The 24,004-nt window shown below is 39.4% G+C and overlaps 2 protein-coding genes across 4 annotated transcripts; one reads left to right on the top strand and one right to left on the bottom strand.

The window, feature by feature from the left end:
- Positions 1-263: 263 nt before the first annotated feature.
- trmt44 (tRNA methyltransferase 44 homolog) lies at positions 264-16,810 on the bottom strand. The gene is made up of 11 exons (XM_066681212.1): positions 16,342-16,810; positions 16,140-16,254; positions 15,338-15,557; positions 14,998-15,066; positions 13,647-13,754; positions 13,244-13,315; positions 10,478-10,584; positions 9,439-9,622; positions 8,237-8,606; positions 2,088-2,204; positions 264-1,033 (listed from the first exon to the last, which is right to left on the bottom strand). Exons 1-11 carry the CDS (start codon positions 16,685-16,687, stop codon positions 798-800), a joined length of 1,944 nt encoding a protein of 647 aa, XP_066537309.1. The 5' UTR covers positions 16,688-16,810; the 3' UTR covers positions 264-797.
- Positions 16,811-17,290: 480 nt separating this feature from the next.
- Positions 17,291-22,935, top strand: rpl34 (ribosomal protein L34). Of its 3 annotated transcripts, none has more exons than XM_066681213.1 (5): positions 17,291-17,359; positions 17,799-17,869; positions 18,810-18,909; positions 22,247-22,350; positions 22,810-22,935. In XM_066681213.1, the coding sequence occupies exons 2-5, from the start codon at positions 17,805-17,807 to the stop codon at positions 22,892-22,894; spliced, it is 354 nt and encodes a 117-aa protein (XP_066537310.1). In that variant the 5' UTR covers positions 17,291-17,359; positions 17,799-17,804; the 3' UTR covers positions 22,895-22,935. The 3 variants fall into 3 exon arrangements, with proteins under 3 accessions (XP_066537310.1, XP_066537313.1, XP_066537312.1); XM_066681216.1 differs by lacking the exon at positions 17,291-17,359 and adding an exon at positions 17,490-17,513; XM_066681215.1 differs by lacking the exon at positions 17,291-17,359 and adding an exon at positions 17,603-17,660.
- The last annotated feature ends 1,069 nt before the right edge of the window (positions 22,936-24,004 follow it).

Here is a 24,004-nt window from a genome sequence, read left to right as displayed (position 1 = left end):
CAAATAGGTCATACTGCAAGAAAAACCCTGGAGAATGTTTCCTAGTGTGAAGGCAATAACACAGTACCACTCAGATAGAGGCTCTCTATTGTCAGAGGTAAATAAATGGCTTCATTGCCTTTAAAGTCTTAGACCTAAAAGCTACAACCAGCATACTACTGAAAAATGAATAATGTAAACAGTGCATACAGGAACTATGTAGGGAACCGTTGTTTTCCCAATGGGCGTGCATTGTTACTGTCCCAAAATAAGAGGTAAGCTTTTTATTTTTTTTATTATTAAAATAAATAAAACAGATCCATGAACATGTTCCACGTCGGCCACAAAGAGCTCCCAAAACAGTGACCTCCACTGACCCTACAGAGTAGAAAGGAACATCCTGTCCTATGACATTTGAGCATAGGGACATTAACCTACAAACAGACCTGCCCCCCACACTGCCCTCCAAATTATTTATGCCTTTAACATTTACCAAGCTCGTGCCATCCCAAACACACACGCTCACAAAGAGCCCCTTTCATGTTTCAATGGGGCAACTCCTTTCAAAAAGCGAGACGTGCAATTCATTATTTGGCCCTCCGTGTTTATTGTTCTATGCCTGTCATAAACGAGGAATATGTTTGCAGGGGAAAATCAATTTGTTTTGCAGATGAACAAATAAGAGGTGATAAATAAGAGGCTAAAACAAAAACAGTACTGATTATTTACACAGAGCGACAGGCCTAAAATAGTCCTGAATTGATTCAAATAAAAAACAAAGGCATCACACTGTGCATGATCTGTTTCAATAATCCTGTTCAGTTCTTGAGCTTTTTCAGAGGGCGTGTGGAAGGTCGTAGGTCACCTGCTCCGTGAGCAAAAAGGCAGTCTTCAGTGGACAGTGGGCATCCATGAGGGTGGTGTGTGTGGAACCAACACAGTCTGGTTTTCAGAACTCCTGAGATTTGAGATTTGTTCTTTGGGTGCACACGTGTACGCTGCCGTGGGCGTTTGTTGTTGCGGCAGTCCCGAATGTACACTCTTCCACCCTCCACTGTAGAGAACATAGAGGAAACACAGACCTTTCAGTGATAACTAGAGGTGTGCAATTAGGGATTGGCCAATATCATTTATTATTATAAAACCACCAGTACTGTAAAACAGGCAACTGACACGTTTACTTATTTGGTTGGAACAATCTGTACATTTTAAACACAACAAAATAACATTTGAAGGGACTTAAAAGAAGTGATCAGTCCTTTTATCCAAGTAAACCAGAGAAACTGATTATATGGGCACACTGAAGTAATGGAGGTAAGGCTAAAATGGCAAAATTGGCAAATGTTATGCTGTATAATATATAGTTTTGATTGCTCTACTGAATTATCTGAATGTAGTTTGTCTTCAGGATGAATATGACACTGAAATATTTGTGGATATACTTTGAGGCTGTTTAATGAGAATGACTCCTCTATTGGCTATTGGCTAATGCTAATTTTGTTTTAAAGAATTTGTCATAAAAAACAATCAGTGCAGCCACAGCAATGCAAACAGGATGTAAGTGCTCAAGTGAAGCCATCTTCAGAGGCAAGAATATTGGTCTATAAGAGAATATTCCTTTGTAAGTATAACCTTTTGTTGGGCATTCCATTTCTCAGTAAATCTGCTTTACCTGGCATTTTCATTATGTTAGAGCTGAGCAGTTGGATTCCATTTTCATCATCTTCCAGACTTACCTGCACTTCACAGTAATATGGATTTATATCTGCGCTTTCAAATGTCATATTTCAGATCACATACATTTGCTGCCAAATCTTCTACGGTGAAAAGGCGGCTTTGATTTTTCTGTCAGAATCGCTGTGATATCGGACTAGAGCGATTTTGATTATGATTATGATTTCTGACCATATGCTGTAGTATTGAGACATGCATTTTAAATAAAAATGGAAGATTTTCTGAAAAATAAAATCAGCTACAATGAAAGGCTGGGTTTATCCCTGCCAAAATACCTGAATTTTACACACGGTTAAAGATAGAACAAAAGAAGCAGCTGTCAAACATCAATCATAGCTGGATAACAAAGGACATTTGGGAATGCTGCCACATACCTCTGAACACCTGGTGGCTGTTTTTCAGCAGAGTCTGCAGACCTCCGCACTCTTTCTTCAGCATGTGCAAGGTGGACTGGTCCAGGAGCTCAGCTACCTCATGGATAGAGAGAGAGCCTGAGAAAAATGAAGAAAGAACAGACAAACAAAAAGTACAGTGAAAGTGGAGTCATTAAAACAATAACATGCAACAGCTTTCCAGTAATGAGGTACTGCCCAAGCAGCCAGAGGACTGAGAGGAACAAGAAAGGACTGCCTTTTTAAAACTTTTCACATTCATTCTCTTGCACTTTCCTTCAAACTGAGGGCTCCATCTTCGGCTATTTTCATCATGCCATTACACCCATAGAGCAAAATACTTCCCCTGCAATTACAAACAGCCTGGCACGTAACATAAACACATTCCACAGATCCTCCAGAGGAAAATGAGCTCCATCTAGAAGATGGCCCCATGTCAGTTAAGACCTGTTTAAGAAACTTCAGTCAAATCCGCTGTTGTGTTCATTTCCCAGTGGCCACCATCTTGTTGCCCAAACCTTCACAAAGCCACCTCAAGCCCTTCAAATATCAGCTAAAACGAACAAACTCAAAAGGCTGAGCCATTACTAGCATGCAAGGTAATGCATGCTGATTGCCTAGGAGCCCTTGTTATGCCCTGAAATAAGAAGTTGGAGTAATTACTTAGCCTCAGTGACTGAAGACGTGTGTGCTTTTTAAGGATAGTTTGCATTACAAGTTGAAGCATGGGGAGGGGATAATCAGTGTTACTGTGTAAAGATTTCCTGCAAAAAAAGGATAAGTATTGCACAAAAAAAAACCAAGGCCAGAGCAGAGTATTTGCGTGATGCCACTTCAAGCTTAGAATTTGAACATACAATTTACAAGTCAAGTGTTTACACTTTGAGAAGTCCTCTTTGTAAGAAAGAAAGCTCTTCACTTTCACCTACTGCAACTGTTTTTGACGAGTAATCAGCATTAATATCCGAACTTAGCAACAGCAGCGCAGATTTGCTAATGGCTCGGGTACGTGGGAGAAACAAGGCGGATTTTGAATCTTTGGGCTGATGACTTGTTGCCATAGTAACGGGGAGTTGACTCATGGCTGTGGGACCTGTTGAGCTGCAGAAAGCCATCACTCCTAACAGTGGTTGGCCTACCCAGCTGCTGATGGCCTGAGCCCTGAGTTCTCACACAATGACTCACGGAATATCAGAGAAGGGCTGGAGCTCCTTGTCCAGTCTTGCCTTATACTAAAGCAACGTGAAACAAAGTTCTATAAAGTAGGCCGGAGAGGTCTACATCTCTACTGGCTCTCCTTCCTACACTCTGATATTTGAAGTGAAGAGAAAACAAATCCAGAACAACAAACAACATTCAGAAATTCTGCTCAAGTACATTCCCTTGCCAGACTCTTTAAAACTTGGTGAACACTGCAGAGTGAAGTGATAAAAACAGGATGAAATATAGTTGAACTTTTACGATTAGATGAAGTATTAGTGTTGGCAATAACAGAAGCCTTACCAGGTATTAAATCCTAAATGTTTCTTATTTAATGGTAAGAGAATTATACAGGTGCTGGTAATAAAATTAGAATATCATGAAAATACTTGTACTCATTCATTACACACAGACTGATATATTTCAAGTGTTTATTTCTTTTAATTTGATGATTATAACTGACAACTAATGAAAACCCCAAATTCTGTATCTCAAAAAATTAGAATATTACTGAAAAATATGAGCATGTACAGCACTCAGTACTTAGTTGGGGCTCCTTTTGCCCGAATTACTGCAGCAATATGGCGTGGCATGGAGGCAATCAGTCTGTGGCACTGCTCAGGTGTTATATGAGAGCCCAGGTTGCTCTGATAGTGGCCTTCAGCTCTTCTGCATTGTTAGGTCTGGCGTACTGCATCTTCCTCTTCACAATAACTCATAGATTTTCTATAGGGTTAAGGTCAGGTGAGTTTGGTGGCCAATTAAGAACAGGGATACCATGGCCCTTAAACCAGGTACTAGTAGCTTTATCACTGTGTGCAGGTGCCAAGTCCTGTTGGAAAGTGAAATCTGTATCTCCATAAAGTTGGTCAGCAGCAGGAAGTGCTCTAAAACTTCCTGGTAAAAGGCTGCGTTGACCTTGGACCTCTGAAAACACAGTGGACCAACACCAGCAGATGGCATCGCACCCCACAAACCATCACTGACTGGAAACTTTACACTGGACCTCGAGCGACGTGGATTTTGTGCCTCTCCTTCCTTCCTCCAGACTCTGGGACCTTGATTTCCAAAGGAAATGCAAAATTTACTTTCATCAGAGAACATAACTTTGGACCACTCAGCAGCAGCCCAGTCTTTGGCCCAGACGAGACTCTTCTGACGCTGTCTCTTGTTCAAGAGTGGCTTGACACACGGAATGCGACAGCTGTAACCCATGTCTTGTATACGTCTGTGTGACTCCAGCTGCAGTCCACTCTTTGTGAATCTCCCCCACATTTTTGAATGGGTTTTGTTTCACAATCCTCTCCAGGGTGTGGTTATGTCTATTGCTTGTACACTTTTTTTCTACCACATCTTTTCATTCCCTTCTGCTCTCTATTAATGTGCTGGGGCACAGAGCTCTGTGAACAGCCTCTTTAGCAATGACCTTGTGTCTTGCCCTGTTGGTGAAAGGTCAATGGTCATCTTTTGGACAACTGTCAAGTCAGCAGTCTTCCCCATGATTGTGTAGCCTACAGAACTAGACTGAGAGATAATTTAAAGGCCTTTGCAGGTGTTTTGAGTTAATTAGCTGATTAGAGTGTGGTCTTCAACATTAAGCCACAATATTCTAATCTGAGATACTGAATTAGGGGTTTTCATTAGTTGTTGTTATAATCATCAAATTAAAAGAAATAAACATCAGAAATATATCAATCTGTGTGTAATGAATGAGTATAATATACAAGTTTCACTTTTTGACTGGAATTACTGAAATAAATCAACTTTTCCATGATATTCTAATTTTATGACCAGCACCTGTATTCACGTTGATATGGAAAAGTGCTGTGGTAAGCATGGTGGCACAATGGGCAGTGTCACAGTTGCAAAACTCCAGGGTCCTAGGTTTGTGGTTTCGAGTCCTGCCTTGGGTGACTGACTGTCAGGAGTTTGGTGTGTTTTTCCCACTACATTTTCAACTCCCCCTCCTGTCTTGTTCTGTTTGTTGTTTCATATGTTACCTCTTTGTTGTTAAACATGTTCTTCATAGTCTATTGCCTATCTAGTCTAGCACAGCTTCCTGTTTGATGTATTATATGGTCACTAAGCACCCTTGCGCAGGGGAAAAGCCCTATATAAATAAAAACGATGATGACCAAAATGAGGTTATGCCAAGTGCTCATGGTAACGTTTCAGCACACTGTATATTCTCATAACATCAAAGCTAACTGGAGGAATAGGGGAAGGCACTAAGTCTGCTCAGATTGGTGTATTCCCTGCATAATTTAAGTAGGGAGACAATGGCCTAGAAACCATGACGCCAGACACCAGCTTATCTGCAGTCCTAATACAATATCAATAGCCCATTTAGAGCTGCCCTTTCGAGCACAAGCTACAAATGGGGATTTATGGCTGAGTGGAGCAAAAGCTGAAAGGAGTCTCACTGTTTGTGTTTGTATTCACATGCCTGGATAATGCCCTGCTCCTTCTACCATGGCTTCCATTTACACAGACTAAAGAAGCTGGGGAGAAAACTGCATTTCTAGCTTGGATCATTTGTGATCTTTACTTGCATAACTTTTAACAAGTGGTGAATAATTACATATTTAAATATGTTTATCAATTATTAAAACTGCTGGATGTTGGATCATCTATACAGTCCATCTAAAAGTAGCTACGTTATGTTTGTAACACAGAGGTAAAAGAAAATAGTGATGGTAGAGCAATAGGTGTAAACGCCAACTGGTCATTTATATTTTATTCCTTATATCCAATATTCCACGATATGGGCCATTTAACGAAATACGGAATGTATATTCAAAAACTTCTGTCTCTTCAGTCTTACAATATATGTCTGCTGGCTCCTTAACTTCTGTAAACATCACCATAAAACCTCCACACACCTATGACTCACAGCTATGACTTGGAAAATGTAATCTGCATCTCCATAAAGTTGGTCAGCAGCAGGAAGCATGAAGTGCTCTAAAACTTGTTTTGTTGTATGTTTATAACACAGAGGTAAAACAAAATAGTGCACCATCTTACCATTAGTAGTGCATTCATCTTTTTATATTATAGAGATAGCCTCTAACTATTTTCCAAAACTGATACTAATATTGACAATTGGCAGTAAATATAAAAATAATTTTTTTCATTTTTAATCTGCTAAGCTTTAAATTGAGCCCTCTTTAAAGGGAACAAGTACGATTGTGGGGGGAATGCTGTTCGCTAGTTTGTTTACGTTCAGAAGCGCCATTTCTTTTCATGTGGAAGGGTGTGTTTAACTTGTTTTACCACAAAAACTCATTTGTAAATTGAATTGTTTAGTATTTTCATTTTTAATCTGAATTTAGAGTCAGTTCCCAAAATTTTTTTTATATATTTTTAATAAACACATTAGACCGATTTAACCATGAAAACAGATTGAAGAGCTATGAAAAATGGTGAGGAAACATCCTCAGAATTGTGCACAATTTTTTTTCCAGTTCCACAAATAAGTCAATATTACCCTATGGAGCTGAAATGGATATCAGTTCATGGTTTTCAACGTTTGGAGGGCTCTTGGTTGTCTTAAACTTCCAAAATGCCTTTTTTCTGCCGTGAGCAGAGAGAGAAACTAGCATACGGGACGGAGACAATTGGTTTTCTTACCAATTTACAGACACTGGGGTTTAATAAACACATTAGACCGATTTAACCATGAAAACAGACTAGAGCTATGAAAAATGGTGAGGAAACATCCTCAGAATTGTGCACAATTTTTTATATATTCCAATCCACTTCATTTGTTTTGAGGATCTCTCACTTCTACTTACTCAGCTTGCTTACAGACATCCCATGTAAAATAACTTCTTGAAATACCTCTATATAAATACACTCTATGCATAAAACATGAGCTTGCATAATTCACAGACACACACACACATCCAGGAACTCCAGAGTACATTTCTAGTTTGATGTTTTCCTCAAACACACCCAGACAACCACAGGGAAACACATGCAGGCAATTAATATTAGAATTCAGAGAGAACAAATGAGTGTAATGAAAACACTGATTAATAGCCAAATATCAATATGCAAACCATTTCTAAATCATTTTGGACATTTACTAAAATATAAATATTAATCTGTCTCTTTAACTCGTTAAATGCAGTGGAAATACTTCCAAAGTTTTCACTGACCAACTTGTTTGTGTTTGGTAGATATAAAACTGCACTATATTTGAATATAAAAGGTGTACTAGAAGCATCCAAAATAGGTTCAAACTCTGCAGGTATAGAAGGTTCAAGACTTAAAACATTCATGTGAAATGTCAAACAGTTCAAAAAGAATCCTTCTCACTGCAAGATTGCAAAGAATTAAGGCTAGGCCTGTCTTCATCTAATGTACATAATATTGTCCAGAGAAATCTCAGTCTCAGTCTCAGTCTCAGTTAAATATGCATGACCTACAAGCCCTCAGATGTCACTGCAATAGATGTTATTGTATAGTTATAAATAAAGCTACATGTAATCGTGATTATTCAAGAAAACAACTGTCACTTAATAGTCCAACACTACTTCAAGAAATGCAGCCCAAAATACACCCTACAGGAGAAAACCATACACCAATTTTGTGTGGAAATGAGTTAAAAACCAGCATTTTTAATGAAAAATGCATGTCAAACTGGCTCAGCAAAAGACCACCCAGACTGTTACCAAAGTGTGACCATAGAGACTGTTAGTAGCAATAGGTGTAAACGCAAACTGGTCATTTATATTTTATTCCTTATATCAAATAGTCCACGATATGGGCCATTTAACGAAATACGGAATGTATATTCAAAAACTTCTGTCTCTTCAGTCTTACAATATATGTCTGCTGGCTCTTTAACTTCTGTAAACATCACCATAAAACCACCACACACCTATGACTCACAGCTCCAAATAAAAACAATGTTATTTGTTTCTCACCTCCAGCATTCCACTCATTTGTATCCCTCAGCATGGTGTGGTTCTTCTCCTGTCCCGCCTCTGCAGTAAGCACCAGCAAGGCCCTGGCTACTTTCAGGACCACACCATCCACCAGATCTCTGGGGAGAGCAGCACAGTTTCTCACTGTTTCAGTCTTCTCTCTGGGCTGGAAGCCATTTCCCCACTCACTTCCAGGTTCAGGGATCCCTTGTCTATCTCCATGGTGATTATCCACACTGTGGTCTTCCTGAGTGACATTAGTTGAGCTTGTGGACGAAACCTGCCGTCCCCTGATGTAGTCTGCTCTCCTCCCTTCTGCTAGCTCTCCTTCAGGCTCCTCATAACTCCTACTCTTCCCAATTAGGCATACCTGCAAAAAGACATGATGCAACGTGGTGAGATTCTGGTCTCTGCTTTAGAGAGCCACTACTGGTCTTGTTTTTTTTTTTTGTTTTTTTTTTTTGTTAAATGTTTTGAGCCCCATAGGCAGAGCCTAACCGGGTCTGACTGCTTGTCTGGTTGTGTTTGAATGTCACACAAATACATTTTTCAATTTGTACTAAAGTGGTGGCACGGTGGCAAAACAGGTAGTGTTGCTGTCACACAGCTCCACGGTGGGTCTTGGGGTTGTGTATTCGAGTCCCACTCTGGGTGTGTTCAACCCGTGTCCATGTGGGTTTACTCCAGGGGCTATGGTTTCTTCCCACGGTCTAAAAAGACACGTTTGTAGGTGGATTGGCGATTTAGAAGTGTCCATAGACGTGATTGTGTGAGTAAATGTGTGTGTATGTGTGTGTGTGTGTGTGTGTGTTACCGTGTGTAGGACTGGCGCCCCCTACAGGGTGTGTTCCTGCCTTGCACCCAGTGATTCCGGGTAGGCTCCGGACTCACAGTGATCCTAAACTGGATAAGTGGTTACAGGCGAATGAATGAATGAATATGTACTAAAGGCATAAAACGCAGATTCACTTGAATTCTTTAGGAGTTTGATGTAGTATGTAAACACTGTTGTCCATATTTACATTAATGCACCCATTCAACCTTCAGCAATTTAGTCCCATTTGCACTTCAGTTATTGGGAATGTTCCAGGCCAGAATGGTTCTTGAATGAGACACATTGTAAATAAAAAAGGCAAAGGAAAATTTAATGATGATTTAATGACCATCTGGGGACAGATCTAGAGATGGAGAGTTTAGCTTACACGTTTGGTGGAGGGGATCCTCAGGCAGTCTTCCTCAGTTTGGAAGCCACATGCTTCACTGATCTCTGTGATGAAATCGATGTACTCTCTGTACTGAGTCTTCTTACAGTGCCGCCGCTGATATTTCCCACAGAAGTCAAAGAAGCAGCAGGGGAGCACAAAGTAGCGGCAAGAGTAGGATGATCTATGGAATAATACAGTTGGAACTCTTAAGATTCCAATAATTCCAACTAAATCCTAGGGTGGAGGACTTGCAGCTGTCTAACCAAAGAGTGGAAAAATGATCTACATATCTGCAATGGAAATAATGTGGCATGGTGTCGTGCCTTTAAGAACACACTAGCACTTTAATGTATTTCAGGACCATTTCTGAGGTACAGAAGAGATACGTTTTTTATAGTTTGAGTAATGCTAATATGTATTTCCATAATAGTTAGACAACATATGGAGCCAGACAAAGCAGACATATTCAAACTGTTTGGAGCAAGTCTGGCTCCATACACTGCCAAGTTTTTAACAATGGCTTGAGCCAAGTCACGAATCATTCAGCAGGCTAAATATCTCCACCTAGTGTCTAAAGCATCCAAATCTTGGCTGAATGATTAAACAATATTCCATAACATAGACTGTGCTATAGTTAGAAAATATAAAACATCTTTGTTATGTAAACCCACTCTAAAAGGACTAGTGAACTTCACACAGCACTCTATATAAAATCTTCATATTTCATACATGGCTCTCTGCTTGTCTTGCAAGCCACAGTGAATTAATTGATGATGACTTTAACAGCTACGCTGAGGTCATTTTCGAGATGTTTCCTCAGGGTACGAGCATATTTATAAGCCTTCTACAGTGATGAATTTCTTTAAACTAACTTATGGAGACCAGAAAATGAGTCTTCGAGCCACAGGCATGGATTTGGAATAATGGAGGACCAGCAAAAGGCTACAGCAAGTCCTCCAAACCTCTTCACGGTCACTTGGTGGAGATCAGGTGGTCCTTCAGTGCTAGTACTAAATTGTTATTACTGATGACTTGCCTGGCTGCTATAACAGGGATCCATGGAGTGAGCTCATCCGAGTGATTTCCAATCAGCCAGTCCGTCTCAGGGAACAGAAAGCTTGCACTGGGCGTGATTGCCTTTTCCTAAAATAGACAAGAGAATCCAGTGCATTTCATTATCAGCGGCCAAAGGTTTAATGACATTGAGAGTCACTTGTCTCCGTCTGAAAATGTAAAAGAAACAAGCTGATCTTCTTTGAGAGTACAAGTCAAGAGTTTCAAGTCATGTGATGAAAAATCTATACTAATTTTAAGCAACAGTGGAGTGTTAAAATTTCATACTGTATTTGGATTACACTGTAAGATTTGGATAATTTTCATTAATCATAGCTTTACAGAGAACCTGTTTCCTTCACTGTTTTAATCTCATGCCTTTATTTTTTTCAGTGTACACCCTGAGGTACAAATTGTTAAATCACACTGCTTATCATATTTACAGTAAGAAATAAAGGCAGATAGAAACACTATTCATGTGTTAACCTGAATTTATATATTTTTTCTAAATAAAAAACTATTATGGATTCTTTGTAAATTTATGTAGCTACTGTTCATTTCAATCTACTTTTATTTTGAAAGCTTTCTCATTATTTTTAAATCTTATTACCCAACTATTTATTAGATTATTATTAGACTAAATTAATGACTCGTTGTTACTCTAACTGACAACAATCACTGAATCACCTATTAAACAATATATAAATAAAAAAACAAACAAATAAACAATAGTCTGCGATAATGAGAGAACATCATTTCTTAGAATCACCATTTAAATTCAATAAAGTGTCTGAGAAACTAAACAGCAAAACTCCTACTAGATAACGGCTTATTTTCCTCCCACCCCTTCGCAGATGGACACACCGTGTGTTTTACTGATGTTTCCTCACTACAGGGACTCCAGCGTCCATCCTAAAAGCCCAACAGTTCCCATCAGACACAGCTCTGAATAACCCTGTGCCTCCTTTCACAGCAAATCACTATAAATAATACAGCTCTGGGGATGGTCTGAGTCTTGTTTTGTTGTGAGGAAGGTCCACTGGGGGGAGAAAAAAAAACCTTTCTGAGATTAAACGAATGAATGAATTATAGTCATACGTTCTCCAGCTAATAAACTTCTTCAGAATGTTGGATTTGATGATTTAGTGTTTCCTTTAGTGTTAGGAAAGGGGCATATGAGTTGTATTCTAAATATTTGAATGATATTCAACAAAAGGTGTTCTCAAAGTAGATGTAGGCGTACACTCCCATGTGTCTATACACATACATATGTTAAACATCTGGACGATCATTTACTTCCCCCAAGATCTATACCTAAGAAAGGGTTTCTGAGATGTTTTGCTCATTAAAATGAAACAATAACACAAGGCCAAATAGACTCAGAAGAAGGGGTCTTCTGTAAACGGGTTTGTGTTTGTCTGCAACCCTCAATTCAATGCCGAACAAGAAAAGCTGGAAATCTATTTTCCTTTATCAGCCTTGCAGATATTTTTGATGTTTTCTCCCAGGGTTAGTCACAGCCAGTATTCATCATTCAAGGACTTTACCAATTGCGTGACAGTTTTTGCAGTGCTATGGGGATGAAGGCCAACACGTGTTTTGCTGTAAAACACGTGAAGTCAGACACTAGCAGCTTATCTGTCTTTCTCATTGAAATATGTCCTAGTGAAGCATGCACAGTCTTGTTGCTATGGCAGCCAGTCCTCCTCACAAGATCCACTCTATTAGCGTGCATCTGCAAGCTTGCTCTTTCTTTCTCTATCAAAACAAAGGCAAACTTCTACAAACTGTAATTATTCAATCATTTGTTTATTTTCTGTAACCACTAATCCAGTTCAGGGTCACGGTGAGTCCAGAGCCTACCTGGAATCATTGTGTGCATGAACACACCCTGGAGGGTGCGCCAGTCCTTCACAGGGCGACACACACACACCTACGGACACTTTTGAGTTGCCAATCCACCTACCTATGGGTGCTTTTGGACCGTGGGAGGAAACCAGAGCACCTGGAGGAAACCCACGCAGACACTGGGAGAACACACTAAACTCCTCACAGTCACCCGGAGCGGGACTCGAACCCACAACCTCCTGGAGTTGTGTGACTGTGACACTACCTGCTGCGCCACCGTGGCGCCCCCAATCTGTAATTATTTCCAAACAATGTAAAACATCATTAAGAAAATACAATTTCTATTGAAAAACATTGTTATTTTACAGGACATAGAACTGTCAGGATCAGGGTGGGGATTCTATTAAATGGGAGGCTCAGTTAGCCAACATTTGTGGGATTTTTTTCCCCCAGTGTCATGAGTTAGGTTACGTTCTAGGTGTTGATCACCTGCTGGTGCTTCACAAAGTGGACCTTTCCTGTTTTAAGTCACAGTAAGACATGTTAATTCAAAATAACTTACTCTGCAGAATTGCTCCCTTTATGCTCCTCCCATTGAACAGACTTGATATTGGATTTAAATTAAATAATATATCTTAATGATAATTTTTTACCCGTAAGTTGTCATTTTGCTATCGAAAACGAAGACCCATAAAGGACTATTAAATTGTTCTTTAAAGACTGGACTTCCATTTACTGCATAATTTAACAAAAACAAGTCAACATAAGCACATTTTTGATATGTATTTACTTGTTGCTAGTTAGACTATATTTAATCTATATTTAATAGCTTTTGAAAAAGTAATTGTGTTATGTCCATATGAGTCATAAGAAGCACTACACTGGTTTGCTGGTCTCTTACCTCTAGGTGTGTACTGGCCCCATACATGTCCCAGATTTTCCGCTTGCGCACATCGATACCCTTCCCAGGGTGCTGTAAAACAAGATCCTGTGACTGACATAGCCAACAAAATCACTTGCCTTAATCAGTCCAGGTTGGTTACAGTTGATATTTCCATTTCGGTGTCTCAGCGAGTGTGTGTAAACAGCTGTGCAGGTGACAGGGTTTAATTTCTAATTTTTCATATGATTAAAAGCATGTGGGACAGGTCTTCTGGCTTCATTATCTTCTTCACCTGGCCTATACTATGTCATCGATTTTTACGGTGGATGAATATTTGCAGATTAGAAGACCACAATGGCAAAGGTCATTCTCAAACAGGACTGAGAGTGTTATCATTTTAAACTACAGAAAATGCACTTACCCCTTCATTGTTTAATATATGAACTAGGAGACCATTTCCACAGCCAAGGTCCACAAAAGATTGTGGGATTGTTATTTCTTTTTCAGCACGTTCTTCACCCCACAAAACCTGTGCAGTGACAGATGTGAAAACATTAACTTTGCCATGAAGGTTTCAGTGTTTCTCTGCTTTCTCGCTTCACTGTCTGCCTTGTATTTGATCTGGATTACTACAGTCAAAGTATATATTTTTAATTGTTTCTCTATAATTTCAATTGTAAGTTTTTTAGGCATCCTTGGTTTAATTTATTTTTTAAGTATAAAAAGTGGACACTCCCTACGGAGAGAACACACTTCTGCACATTTTACATTACTGCAGCACGTTGGAGCAGCAGGTAGTGTCACAGTCACGCAGCTCCAGGGACCTGGAGGTTGTGGGTTCAAGTCCCACTCCGGGTGACTGTCAGTGAGGCGTTTGGTTTCCTCCCACGGTCCAAAAACACTCGTTGGTAGGTGAACTGGCATGAATGTGAGTGTGTGTGTTGCCCTGTGAAGGACTGGCGCCCCCTCCAGGGTGTGTTCCTGCCTTGCGCCCAATGATTCCAGGTAGGCTCTGAACCGGATAAGTGTTACAGAACATAAAATAAGCCTGTACATATTTTATGGCACATTGCTGCCAAAATATTAGGCTTGGCAATTTAACAGAATTTGTGCCATTATTTTTGAAGGACATTCATTCATTTATTATCTGTAAGCGCGTATCCAATTCAGGGTCGCGGTGGGTCCAGAGCCTACCTGGAATCATTGGGCGCAAGGCAGGAATACACCCTGGAGGGGGCACCAGTCCTTCACAGGGCAACACAGACACACACACATTCACTCACACACTCACACCTACGGACACTTTTGAGTCGCCAATCCACCTACCAACGTGTGTTTTTGGACTGTGGGAGGAAACCGGAGCACCCGGAGGAAACCCACGCGGACACGGGGAGAACACACCAAACTCCTTACAGACAGTCACTTGGAGCGGGAATTGAACCCACAACCTCCAGGTCCCTGGAGCTGTGTGACTGCAACACTACCTGCTGCGCCACCGTGCCGCCCTATGAAGGACATCGTCATGTTAAAAATTGTTATTATAGAAAATATATTAACTTTGTTTTTGCAACAAAACCGAACTCATCGTGGCTGAAGCACTTGCCCAATGACTGGAGTTCCAAATGTTTTTTCTGTTCCTATTAAGTACAGCAAAACATTGTGCTCTATTATTGCTATGTGCTACAGTTTTCTGACCTAAACTTTGTTGACCGTATTGTACACATGTCAAGGCAACACAGTAATTTAAGAGAGAGGGAATTCATGTAACTTACCAGGAGATACGTAGCGATGGCAACATCCTCAAAAACAAATTTTTCAGGATCAGTAACTTCAGGCCAGACCTAGAACAGAATATCATTTACTTTTTTCTTATAATAGTACAGGGATTAGTACTCCACCATGGAATTGTAAAGTACTCTTGGCCTTTGTTTGCGCATGAAGGGTGTTTCTAAATGTGTTTCAGTGTAAATTACTTTATTTAATACAGTGGTGCTATCAATAACATTATAAGCAATGCATTAACAGTATGTTGTCCATATCTTGGAACCCTAGACTGTACTAAGAATGAGTTGTACAGTTCTCAAAAAATGAAAGATGCCAGCTTTTTCTCACCTTTACAATCTCTTTGTACTTGTTCTTCAGCTCCTGGTATAGAATGCTGTATTTTTCCACAGGAAGGAGAGAGAGAGTGCTCTTGAAATCGCTGCTCTTATTCTCTTTCGCCCAGCGAGCGAGTTTTGGGAGAAGTTCTGCTGACAGCCAGGAGAGTTTGGGGTAGGCCACACCATCACTGTACCAAAGATCGGGTCTCAGAGCATGGAGAGACAGGACACTACACCAAACAAAATAACAGTCAACTGCACAATCAAATACTGGATATCTTTGATTTTATGATGCTACTAATGGAAATCTAATAATGTTTCATACACCATAAACCTAAAAGTTCAGTTCTGTCCATTTGGGGGCATGACTTAAGCAGCAGGAGAACAGTGGGGTGGTAACTGGAAATAAATTACCATTCCTTCGTACCTATTCATAGACCCATACATACTGACCGAGCTTTTAGGGGGTTAACTGGTGTTCAGAGAGAAATAATTCAAATGATTCATATAGCACCGTCTAGTAACACTGAAGGTATAAAGGGTGTTTCAGCTGGGATTCTTATATATGCATCAGCCTTAAAGTGACAAGGATCAAAAGAATAAGAGATGTTTTGTTCTAAGTGATAAAGAGAGTTGAGTAAATTGTCTAAAACATTGCACAAATATTTAGCAAAAATCACAGAGAAGATATAAGCACACCTCAGGGGAAAATAAAGTTTTATGTAAATAAATCTTTGAGCCATTAACAAATCAGTACTGAGTGTCTGCCTAACACACGTTTGTGTGCCATAACCTTAAACAACGGCTCTCACCACTCATCTGCATTTTCCTCAAGCTTGATTTGATGAATGTTACTTTTCCTGGGAATAATGTGGCCTTCACTAGTTTCTTCAATAGGGAGAAAAGTCACTGTCTGCCTGCTTAAATCTGCAAATAAACCAACATAAACTAATGTAAGGTTAAATCAGAATGGAGCAACTAATATAAATGTCATTGTGCCTGGTGGTACATTACCTTTAACAATAACCTCCTTGAACACGTTTGCTCCACTGTGTACTTTAGGGATAATGGTCCTGACTCCCACACTCCAGTGTTCTTTTGCCTTGTGGACACTGTCCTCAGTATAAAGATGAATAAAGGGGAGGATATCGGCTAGTTCGTGGTCAGTTGTCTGTGTTAAAACGGTCAGTGTGTAACGAAGCTCCTCAAATGAAGAGCAGAGAGTTCGAGAGTTGCTCTCTTTAACTCCACACAGCCGCTTATTAAGCACATGAGCTTTATTTATCCACACCTCACAAGAAGACCAGAAACTCTCCTCGCTACACCTCACACCGAGGTTCACCTCACACAGCTTAGACATTACCTCGGACAACTGGACACAAACAAACACGACATAGTCTTAAACAGAGTCATGAACAACTCCTGCAGCTCTAGTCCTGCCACAGTCTGTATGTCGTCATCGACAGCAGAGGCAACTTTTCAAAATAAAAGTCAGGCGCCTCACATTAATGAACATTCAGGCTACAGCTGTAAAATGGTTAATTTTTAAAAGCTTTCTACATGTATAGAAAACAAAAACAGAACTGTAGTGCCTGTATGAATATGTTTCTAATTATTTTTCCGGCTTTGTATATCAGATATTCTTTATTATTTCTGTTGAAAACCTTAAAAAATACATTATACCGCTGATGATTCTAATGTAACTTTAGGATATAGTATAAAATAATTATAATTATATTTTAACATTATTTTATCATTTTAAAAACTCGTTGAGGAAAATTATAGTAACATCCCCATTAACAGGCACATATTCCAGCTATATACAGGAGTTTATATATTTTTAAAAAATCTCCAGATATTTTTATAGTTTTTTTTTTTCTTTCGGGTGGTTTTGTATTTTCATATTATTTTCTCCTGGATTATTTAAAATTGACACAAATGATTATTACAATAAACGCACTGTTTCCGCTGGGGAAGGTTTTTCCGTTTCTCCCCACGTGAGGCCTTTCCTCTTCCGTCTCGGTGAGATCAGGTATGGCGGCTCTGGCGCTATTCTCCAAAATCAAGAATATTATCGCTTTCAATCCTCTGAATTAACGCATCTTACACAGTCAGTTTTCACATGGAGTTGTCGTGTAGAGTCTTAAAGATTAAACTAATGTGATATTGGCTTGGTTATTTATCTGGTGTGTTTGTTTTATATGGCTATAGTGGTACAGTTAATGTGAACGGGTCTCTGAGCCGGAGGAGCTCAGAGGCCCTGGATAACAGTGCTGGCGTTTACCGCCCGGTTCAGCATGTGTTCGACTTGTTATTGAGTTTTGTAGTGGAATGTGAGTGTTTTGGGTGTTAAACTCTATGAATTTTAATGTTACGCAGTTTACTGAGAACATGGCTACAGCCTTCCACAGTCTTGAGTTTTACTGCTTGAAGTAGCGGCTGTACTAAGTGTCCATGTTCATTCTTCTCAGGTCAACATGGTTCAGCGCCTGACATACCGCCGTAGGTTATCCTACAACACCACATCCAACAGGACAAGACTGTGAGTATATCCTAATTGGGTTTTAAACAGCGTTTGTGCGTGGGTGTTATCTTGGTTGTCAGCTTGTATATTAATGAAATACAGTCGCGCTCAAGAACATGTTTAGTTTACAGTAACTTAAAATGATACTGAGTTACCGACAACTGTGGCTTAACAGGTATTTTAACCCGTTTTATCATTGGGTGCACATGCGCACCTGTAAACATCTATAAACACACATGCACATCTGAATAAAACAGCAGCTGGATAGTAGTGATACAGAGTAAGATACAAAAAGAATTTATTACATCAGTGATGGATATGTAACTGCTGATCAACTGAACCCTTATCTGGTTAAATATTTTTTAAACATCAGATTTTTAACACTGCATGACATCCCACTTTTAAGAAAAATTATATGGGACTCGTGGTACTGATGTGCTGAGATGACTTTCTGCTGTATAGGTTTTAAATCAGTAAGCTCGCTCATCAAGAAAGTAACCAAGTTCTGCCTACAGTTTACTTGTAAATAAGCATCAAACAAGTCACATCTGACAGGCTTTGGACAAGGCCCTTTTTTATTGGCATGTTCAGAACTGTCACTGTAGAAAAATCAAATTACACATTCAAGAACAAAGATTTGTTTTTAGTTTTCCATTTCTGTCGGACACTGTACTGTGAAAATAGTAATTGTGTTGGAATCCTTATGTGCACCCACTGATCACAAATCTAAATGCAAGAGGAAATAACTTTGTGCACTTGCCTTATACTTCATTTGGTAAATATCGGCATGGTGCACCTGCCTCCCGAAGGTGTGCACATCAATCGGCCCTGCTGGTCTTTCCTGCAATCTGGATGACCAGCTGCGTTTTATGCGTGTCATTTTGCTTGCTGTGTTTTATTCACAAGTTAAATCGTTTTGATTTGGGAGAGTTTGAACTTTTATTCTGTCTAATTTTAGGTCCCGAACCCCAGGCAACCGTGTTGTGTATCTCTACACAAAGAAGACTGGCAAGGCTCCCAAGTCAGCATGTGGAATCTGTCCCAGCAGACTGCGTGGTGTAAGTAGTTGGACTAACAATTAGTTACTTGGACTGAAAAAATGTTAACTAATGGTGCTTTTTCCACCACATGGTGCTGACCTGGCTCGCTTAAAGCTTGTTGCTTTTCCAGTGGCACAGCTCCCCCACGACATGGAGCTGGTGATGTCACAAAACACAAATTGCTGGCTTTGAAAACCAGAACATCAACTGCAGTAAAGTTTGGCGCTGTTTACTCATCCTGTGTTTGTTTTTTGGACTGAACATGGCTCCGTGCCCCAGTTCTCAGATCAGTTTTCCTTGTTGCACGTTCAGCTTTTAACTGGACGTTTTTGTCAGCCATCAGCCAAAGGAGCATATAAACCTCTTTAAAATACCTCGAGGTAAATTTACAAGCTGCTGTTGAGTCTGGTTGAAAATACATCTGAAAGCTGCTCTAACTTTTTAGAGATTTTACAAGTGGCAAGTTTCTGCTGGATTTGAGTGAGCTCTGCATTTGGTGGTGATAGTCATCTCTCTGGCCAATCAGCGCTCTGCAGTGTTTACATATCATCATTTAGTACCTACTCAGCACGGTTGGAACCTGGAGAGAGCTGGGACTGAAAATGTAACCGTTTCTAGGCACCAGGTACCTATTTTGCCAATGGAAAAGCAAGAGAGCTGTGCTGAGTCGTGTAGGTTCCATGCAGTGGAAAAGTGCCGTAAGTTGTACTGTTAGTAGTAGGGGCACAGTTGAACTTATTTACTTGAGATCTCTACATCATATGAATGTTAATGTTTAACATTTTTAAAAAGAAATAGTGGTATTGCTGTATTTGGAAAAAATATTTGCTCAACATTTTTTTTCTAAGTCATGGATCATTTGTTAAGGAGATGGAGCATTATTAGGATGCATTATATTGGTGCTGTTTGTCAGACATTTGGCTTAATATATACAGGTGCTGGTCATAAAATTAGAATATCAGTTGATTTATTTCAGTAATTCAGTAAGTCAAAAAGTGAAACTTGTATATTATAGTCATTCATTCCACACAATTATTTCTTGTAGTTTGATGATTATAACTGATAACTAATGAAAACCCCTAATTCAAGGAAAAGATGTGATAAAGTGTTCAAGCAATGGGGATAACCACACCCTGGAGAGGATTGTGAAACAAAACCCATTAAAATGTGGAGATTCACAAAGACTGGACTGCAGCTGGAGTCATACAGACGTATACAAGACATGGGTTACAGCTGTCGCATTCTTTGTGTCCAGCCAGTCTTGAACAAGAGACAGGTTCAGAAGAGTCTCACCTGGGCTAAAGACTGGGCTGCTGCTGAGTAGTCCAAGGTTACTTTCTCTGATGAAAGTAAATTTTGCATTTCCTTTGGAAATCAAGGTCCCAGAGTCTGGAGGAAGGAAGGAGAGGCACAGAATCCACGTCGCTCGAGGTCCAGTGTAAAGTTTCCACAGTCAGTGATGGTTTGTGGGGTGCGATGCCATCTGCTGGTGTTGGTCCACTGTTTTCTGAGGTCCAAGGTCAACGCAGCCGTTTACCAGGAAGTTTTAGAGCACTTCCTGCTGCTGACCAACTTTATGGAGATACAGATTTCACTTTCCAACAGGACTTGGCACCTGCACACAGTGATAAAGCTACTAGTACCTGGTTTAAGGGCCATGGTATCCCTGTTCTTAATTGGCCACCAAACTCACCTGACCTTAACCCTATAGAAAATCTATGAGTTATTGTGAAGAGGAAGATGCAGTACGCCAGACCTAACAATGCAGAAGAGCTGAAGGCCACTATCAGAGCAACCTGGGCTCTCATATAACACCTGAGCAGTGCCACAGACTGATCGCCTCCATGCCACGCTGCATTGCTGCAGTAATTCAGGCAAAAGAAGCCCCAACTAAGTATTGAGTGCTGTACATGCTCATACTTTTCAGTTGGCCAGCATTTCTAAAAATCCTTTTTTTCTTGTATTGGTCTTCAGTAATATTCAAATTTTCTGAGATACAGAATGTGGTGTTTTCATTGGTTGTCAGTTATAATCATCAAATTAAAAGTAATAAACATTTGAAATATCAGTCTGTAACAAATGGGTATAATATACATGTTTCACATTTTAAATGGAATTACTGAAATTAACTTTTTCATAATATTCTAACTTTGACCAGCAACTGTAAATGAAAAAGCTGGTATTTGGTGTTTTGTAAGAAAATTGAAAATTGAAGCTTCTAATTTTATTATAAACAGTATTCAATCTGAAGATATGTTATTTATGTACAAATATTTAAGCACTGGTGTTATAACCTTGCTGTGTGAGCCAGCATTGGGTGAAAAAACCTGGCAGTTTTGGTCTGTTAATGTAATTAGCTGATGGCACTAGGGGAAACAGATGTGAGCTACATGGTTTTATGAAGGCAACAAAAGTTGTGCATTTCAATGTTCGAAGTCTCTACACAAATAGTTGCTAAACATTCTCTGCTGTGCCCACATTTTGTAGATAATAGATAAGACTCCACTTCAGTTGAGGACAAACGTGACAAAATGCCCACTTGTAAACCACTAGACATAAAGTCCCTATGTCTATATGGGCTGAATATTTTTGCTGTTATGAAATACATACGAACAATTCAGATTGCGGTGGTATGTTCTGAGCATAAAACAACTAGAAAGTGCAGCATACATGTGTATGATACTCAAATCTGTCGTCCCACTTTTTGAAGGGGAGCTAAACCATTGTAGAGAGGGGTATTGTTGCTGTTTTCTCCAGCAGAGCAAACCAATATTGGGAGCAAGATAAACTAATTTGCTACAGCCCTACACACAGATCAGTGCTGACCCACCGACTAGTTAAAAACAGACCCCCTCAATGTTCAGTGCATAAAAGGGGATAATATAAATGTGTTCTGAATATTCATTTAGGTGTTTATTTTTATTACAAACTCTTAAAGGCTTAACAGATACCATAGCACAATAACATTTTTTTTAAACCTTTTAGAGCACCCTCCAAATGTTATGGCTTTCAGGGGACCAAAGGTTTAGTGTTTCACACCTTTAGACCTAAAAGAGCATCTCATAATGTGGCTGACAGTTTATGCATTTTATTTATTTATTTATTTTGGAGTCTTGAAGCTCAGCAATTGACATCATTCCAGTCAGTTTTAACTCTTACTTCAAGCACTGCCTTTTTCAGTCGAAGAGGCCCAGGTTCCTTTTTAATTAGTTAAATCTAAAACTGTTTGTACATCGCTCTTCTGGTTACATTTTTGAAGAGCCAGTTTGCAGTTGTCCAATTAAAAAGAAGCTACCATTTCTGCCTGTAGATTGTCCTGTATTCTAACAATGTTCCTATGGTTGTTTTGATTTAGATGCGTGCCGTGAGGCCTCAGGTCCTGATGAGGCTCTCAAAGACAAAGAAGCATGTGAGCAGGGCCTATGGTGGTTCCATGTGTGCTAAATGCGTGCGTGACAGGTAAGGGGTTTAAATCACTTTAAATTCTGGCTGTTTTTTAACAAGTCAACACAGAGAATGTTTCAAAACTTATATGGACAATGCATAAGTTCGGCTAAAGGCCTAGGGCTATTTATTTAAAAAAATCCTCTAGAACTGTGAGATTCTCATTGTTTGAATGTTAAATTATTTCTCCTGTTGAAAAGACTCAACATGGGTAGCTGATTGTTTTTGTGCATTCTACCTGAATGAATGCACAGTTACAGAGGGTGTAAACTGTTAATCCATCCTGCAGGCAGACCATGTCTTATGTTCATAGCTGATTTAATAGGTGCCTCATGGCAGAGATTGTAGATGTTTATCATTTGTCTATTAAGACCCTCGACTGTAGGAACATGTATGCTAATAGCTTCGAGTGATTGTGAAAAGCTAACTTTTCTTTTCTTTTCTCCTCCCCCCCTCAATTTTGCCCTCCTCCAGGATCAAGCGTGCTTTTCTCATTGAAGAGCAGAAGATTGTTGTCAAAGTACTCAAGGCACAGGCACAGAGTCAGAAAACTAAGTAAATTTGTTTGTACTCCAAAATAAAGGTTTCTGAAACAACAAATCTGGCTTGGTGTGTTCTGATTAAACTGATGCATTTTTGCTCAGATTGAAAAGTGATACATCCGATAGTAAATGTATGGGGTTTACTCTTGATCTATGTTCAGTGTGGCCTATTTGATATTTTCAGTAAAATGAGTGACTTTAAAATGTCTTCTATCTTGAAGTCAAGCTGTTGGGAATCTTTATGTAGATTTGAAATGGGCTGTAAACATTTTTTAGTCTGTTTCTTGTGGCTTTGATTAGTGTGAAATTGATAAAATGTGATAGTTCTAACAAACCTGGTGAGGTTAAATTATTGTAACTGCTTCGGTTACTCCTTTGATTATGGTGGTTGGGTTGGCATAAAGTACTTTGCTTAATGCAAGGAAACGACCTTGAGGATAAATTAGACTTGTTTTTTCCTTCCTCAAGCTGTTAAATACATAGATTCATGGTGTTTACTTTAACAGGTTGTAGGGGCCAAATCACACCAATTGTGGATTCAGCCTTAATTTGTGAAAGTCTTAAATTGTTCTGTTAAGTCCGTTTTACCTAATAATGTTCATTATTTAAAAGGCTGATGTCTAATCTGTTTTATATAGACTACTTTAAACACGAGGAATCTCATTGGAGACCTGCTCTCTCCCAATACAGAGACTGCCTTTATATTAGAGACCTAGCTGCTGTTCATTTAAAGACCAGAGCTGAGTAGTAATGACAAGCTCTATTCCCCCTATTACACGTCAGAGAAGAATCACAATGATGTTGAAGCTTTAATTTTTAAGTTAAAGTAGTATTTTAATCGTTCAGCGCTCAACTACAGATTCAAAGATCTTTAAGATGGGATTGTTTCATGGTTTTATGGTGAAGAGCTCTCTGAATATGCTTTTGTGAGACACTCTGGAACTGCAGTTTCAAATTGGACATTCAGCTGTGGCTCTGACTGCTAATTTTGTTTGAGATGTGTTCTATCATGAAAACACTACACAAGCATGTTTACAAGAGAAAACAAAAATAGATTTTCACTAGAGGTGGTTTTAAAAGTAAATGTATGGCAATTAAAGTATAATAAAAGGGCACGCCGTGTACCT

The sequence above is a fragment of the Hoplias malabaricus genome, chromosome 9 (genome assembly GCF_029633855.1).
Source record: "Hoplias malabaricus isolate fHopMal1 chromosome 9, fHopMal1.hap1, whole genome shotgun sequence".
Taxonomy (NCBI): Eukaryota; Metazoa; Chordata; class Actinopteri; order Characiformes; family Erythrinidae; genus Hoplias; species Hoplias malabaricus.
This window is presented reverse-complemented; position numbering and strand designations above follow the sequence as displayed.

Excerpts from the sequence above, each read along its gene's own strand:
- trmt44 (XM_066681212.1), bottom strand. The coding sequence starts at position 16,687 with ATGTCTAAGCTGTGTGAGGTGAACCTCGGTGTGAGGTGTAGCGAGGAG. Across the intron at positions 10,585-13,243 it reads GGGCCAGTACACACCTAGAG|GAAAAGGCAATCACGCCCAG; the intron begins GTAAGAGACCAG and ends TGTCTATTTTAG. Across the intron at positions 9,623-10,477 it reads ATCCCTGTTATAGCAGCCAG|ATCATCCTACTCTTGCCGCT; the intron begins GCAAGTCATCAG and ends ATTATTCCATAG.
- rpl34 (XM_066681213.1), top strand. The coding sequence starts at position 17,805 with ATGGTTCAGCGCCTGACATACCGCCGTAGGTTATCCTACAACACCACA. Across the intron at positions 17,870-18,809 it reads ACATCCAACAGGACAAGACT|GTCCCGAACCCCAGGCAACC; the intron begins GTGAGTATATCC and ends GTCTAATTTTAG. Across the intron at positions 22,351-22,809 it reads GCTAAATGCGTGCGTGACAG|GATCAAGCGTGCTTTTCTCA; the intron begins GTAAGGGGTTTA and ends GCCCTCCTCCAG.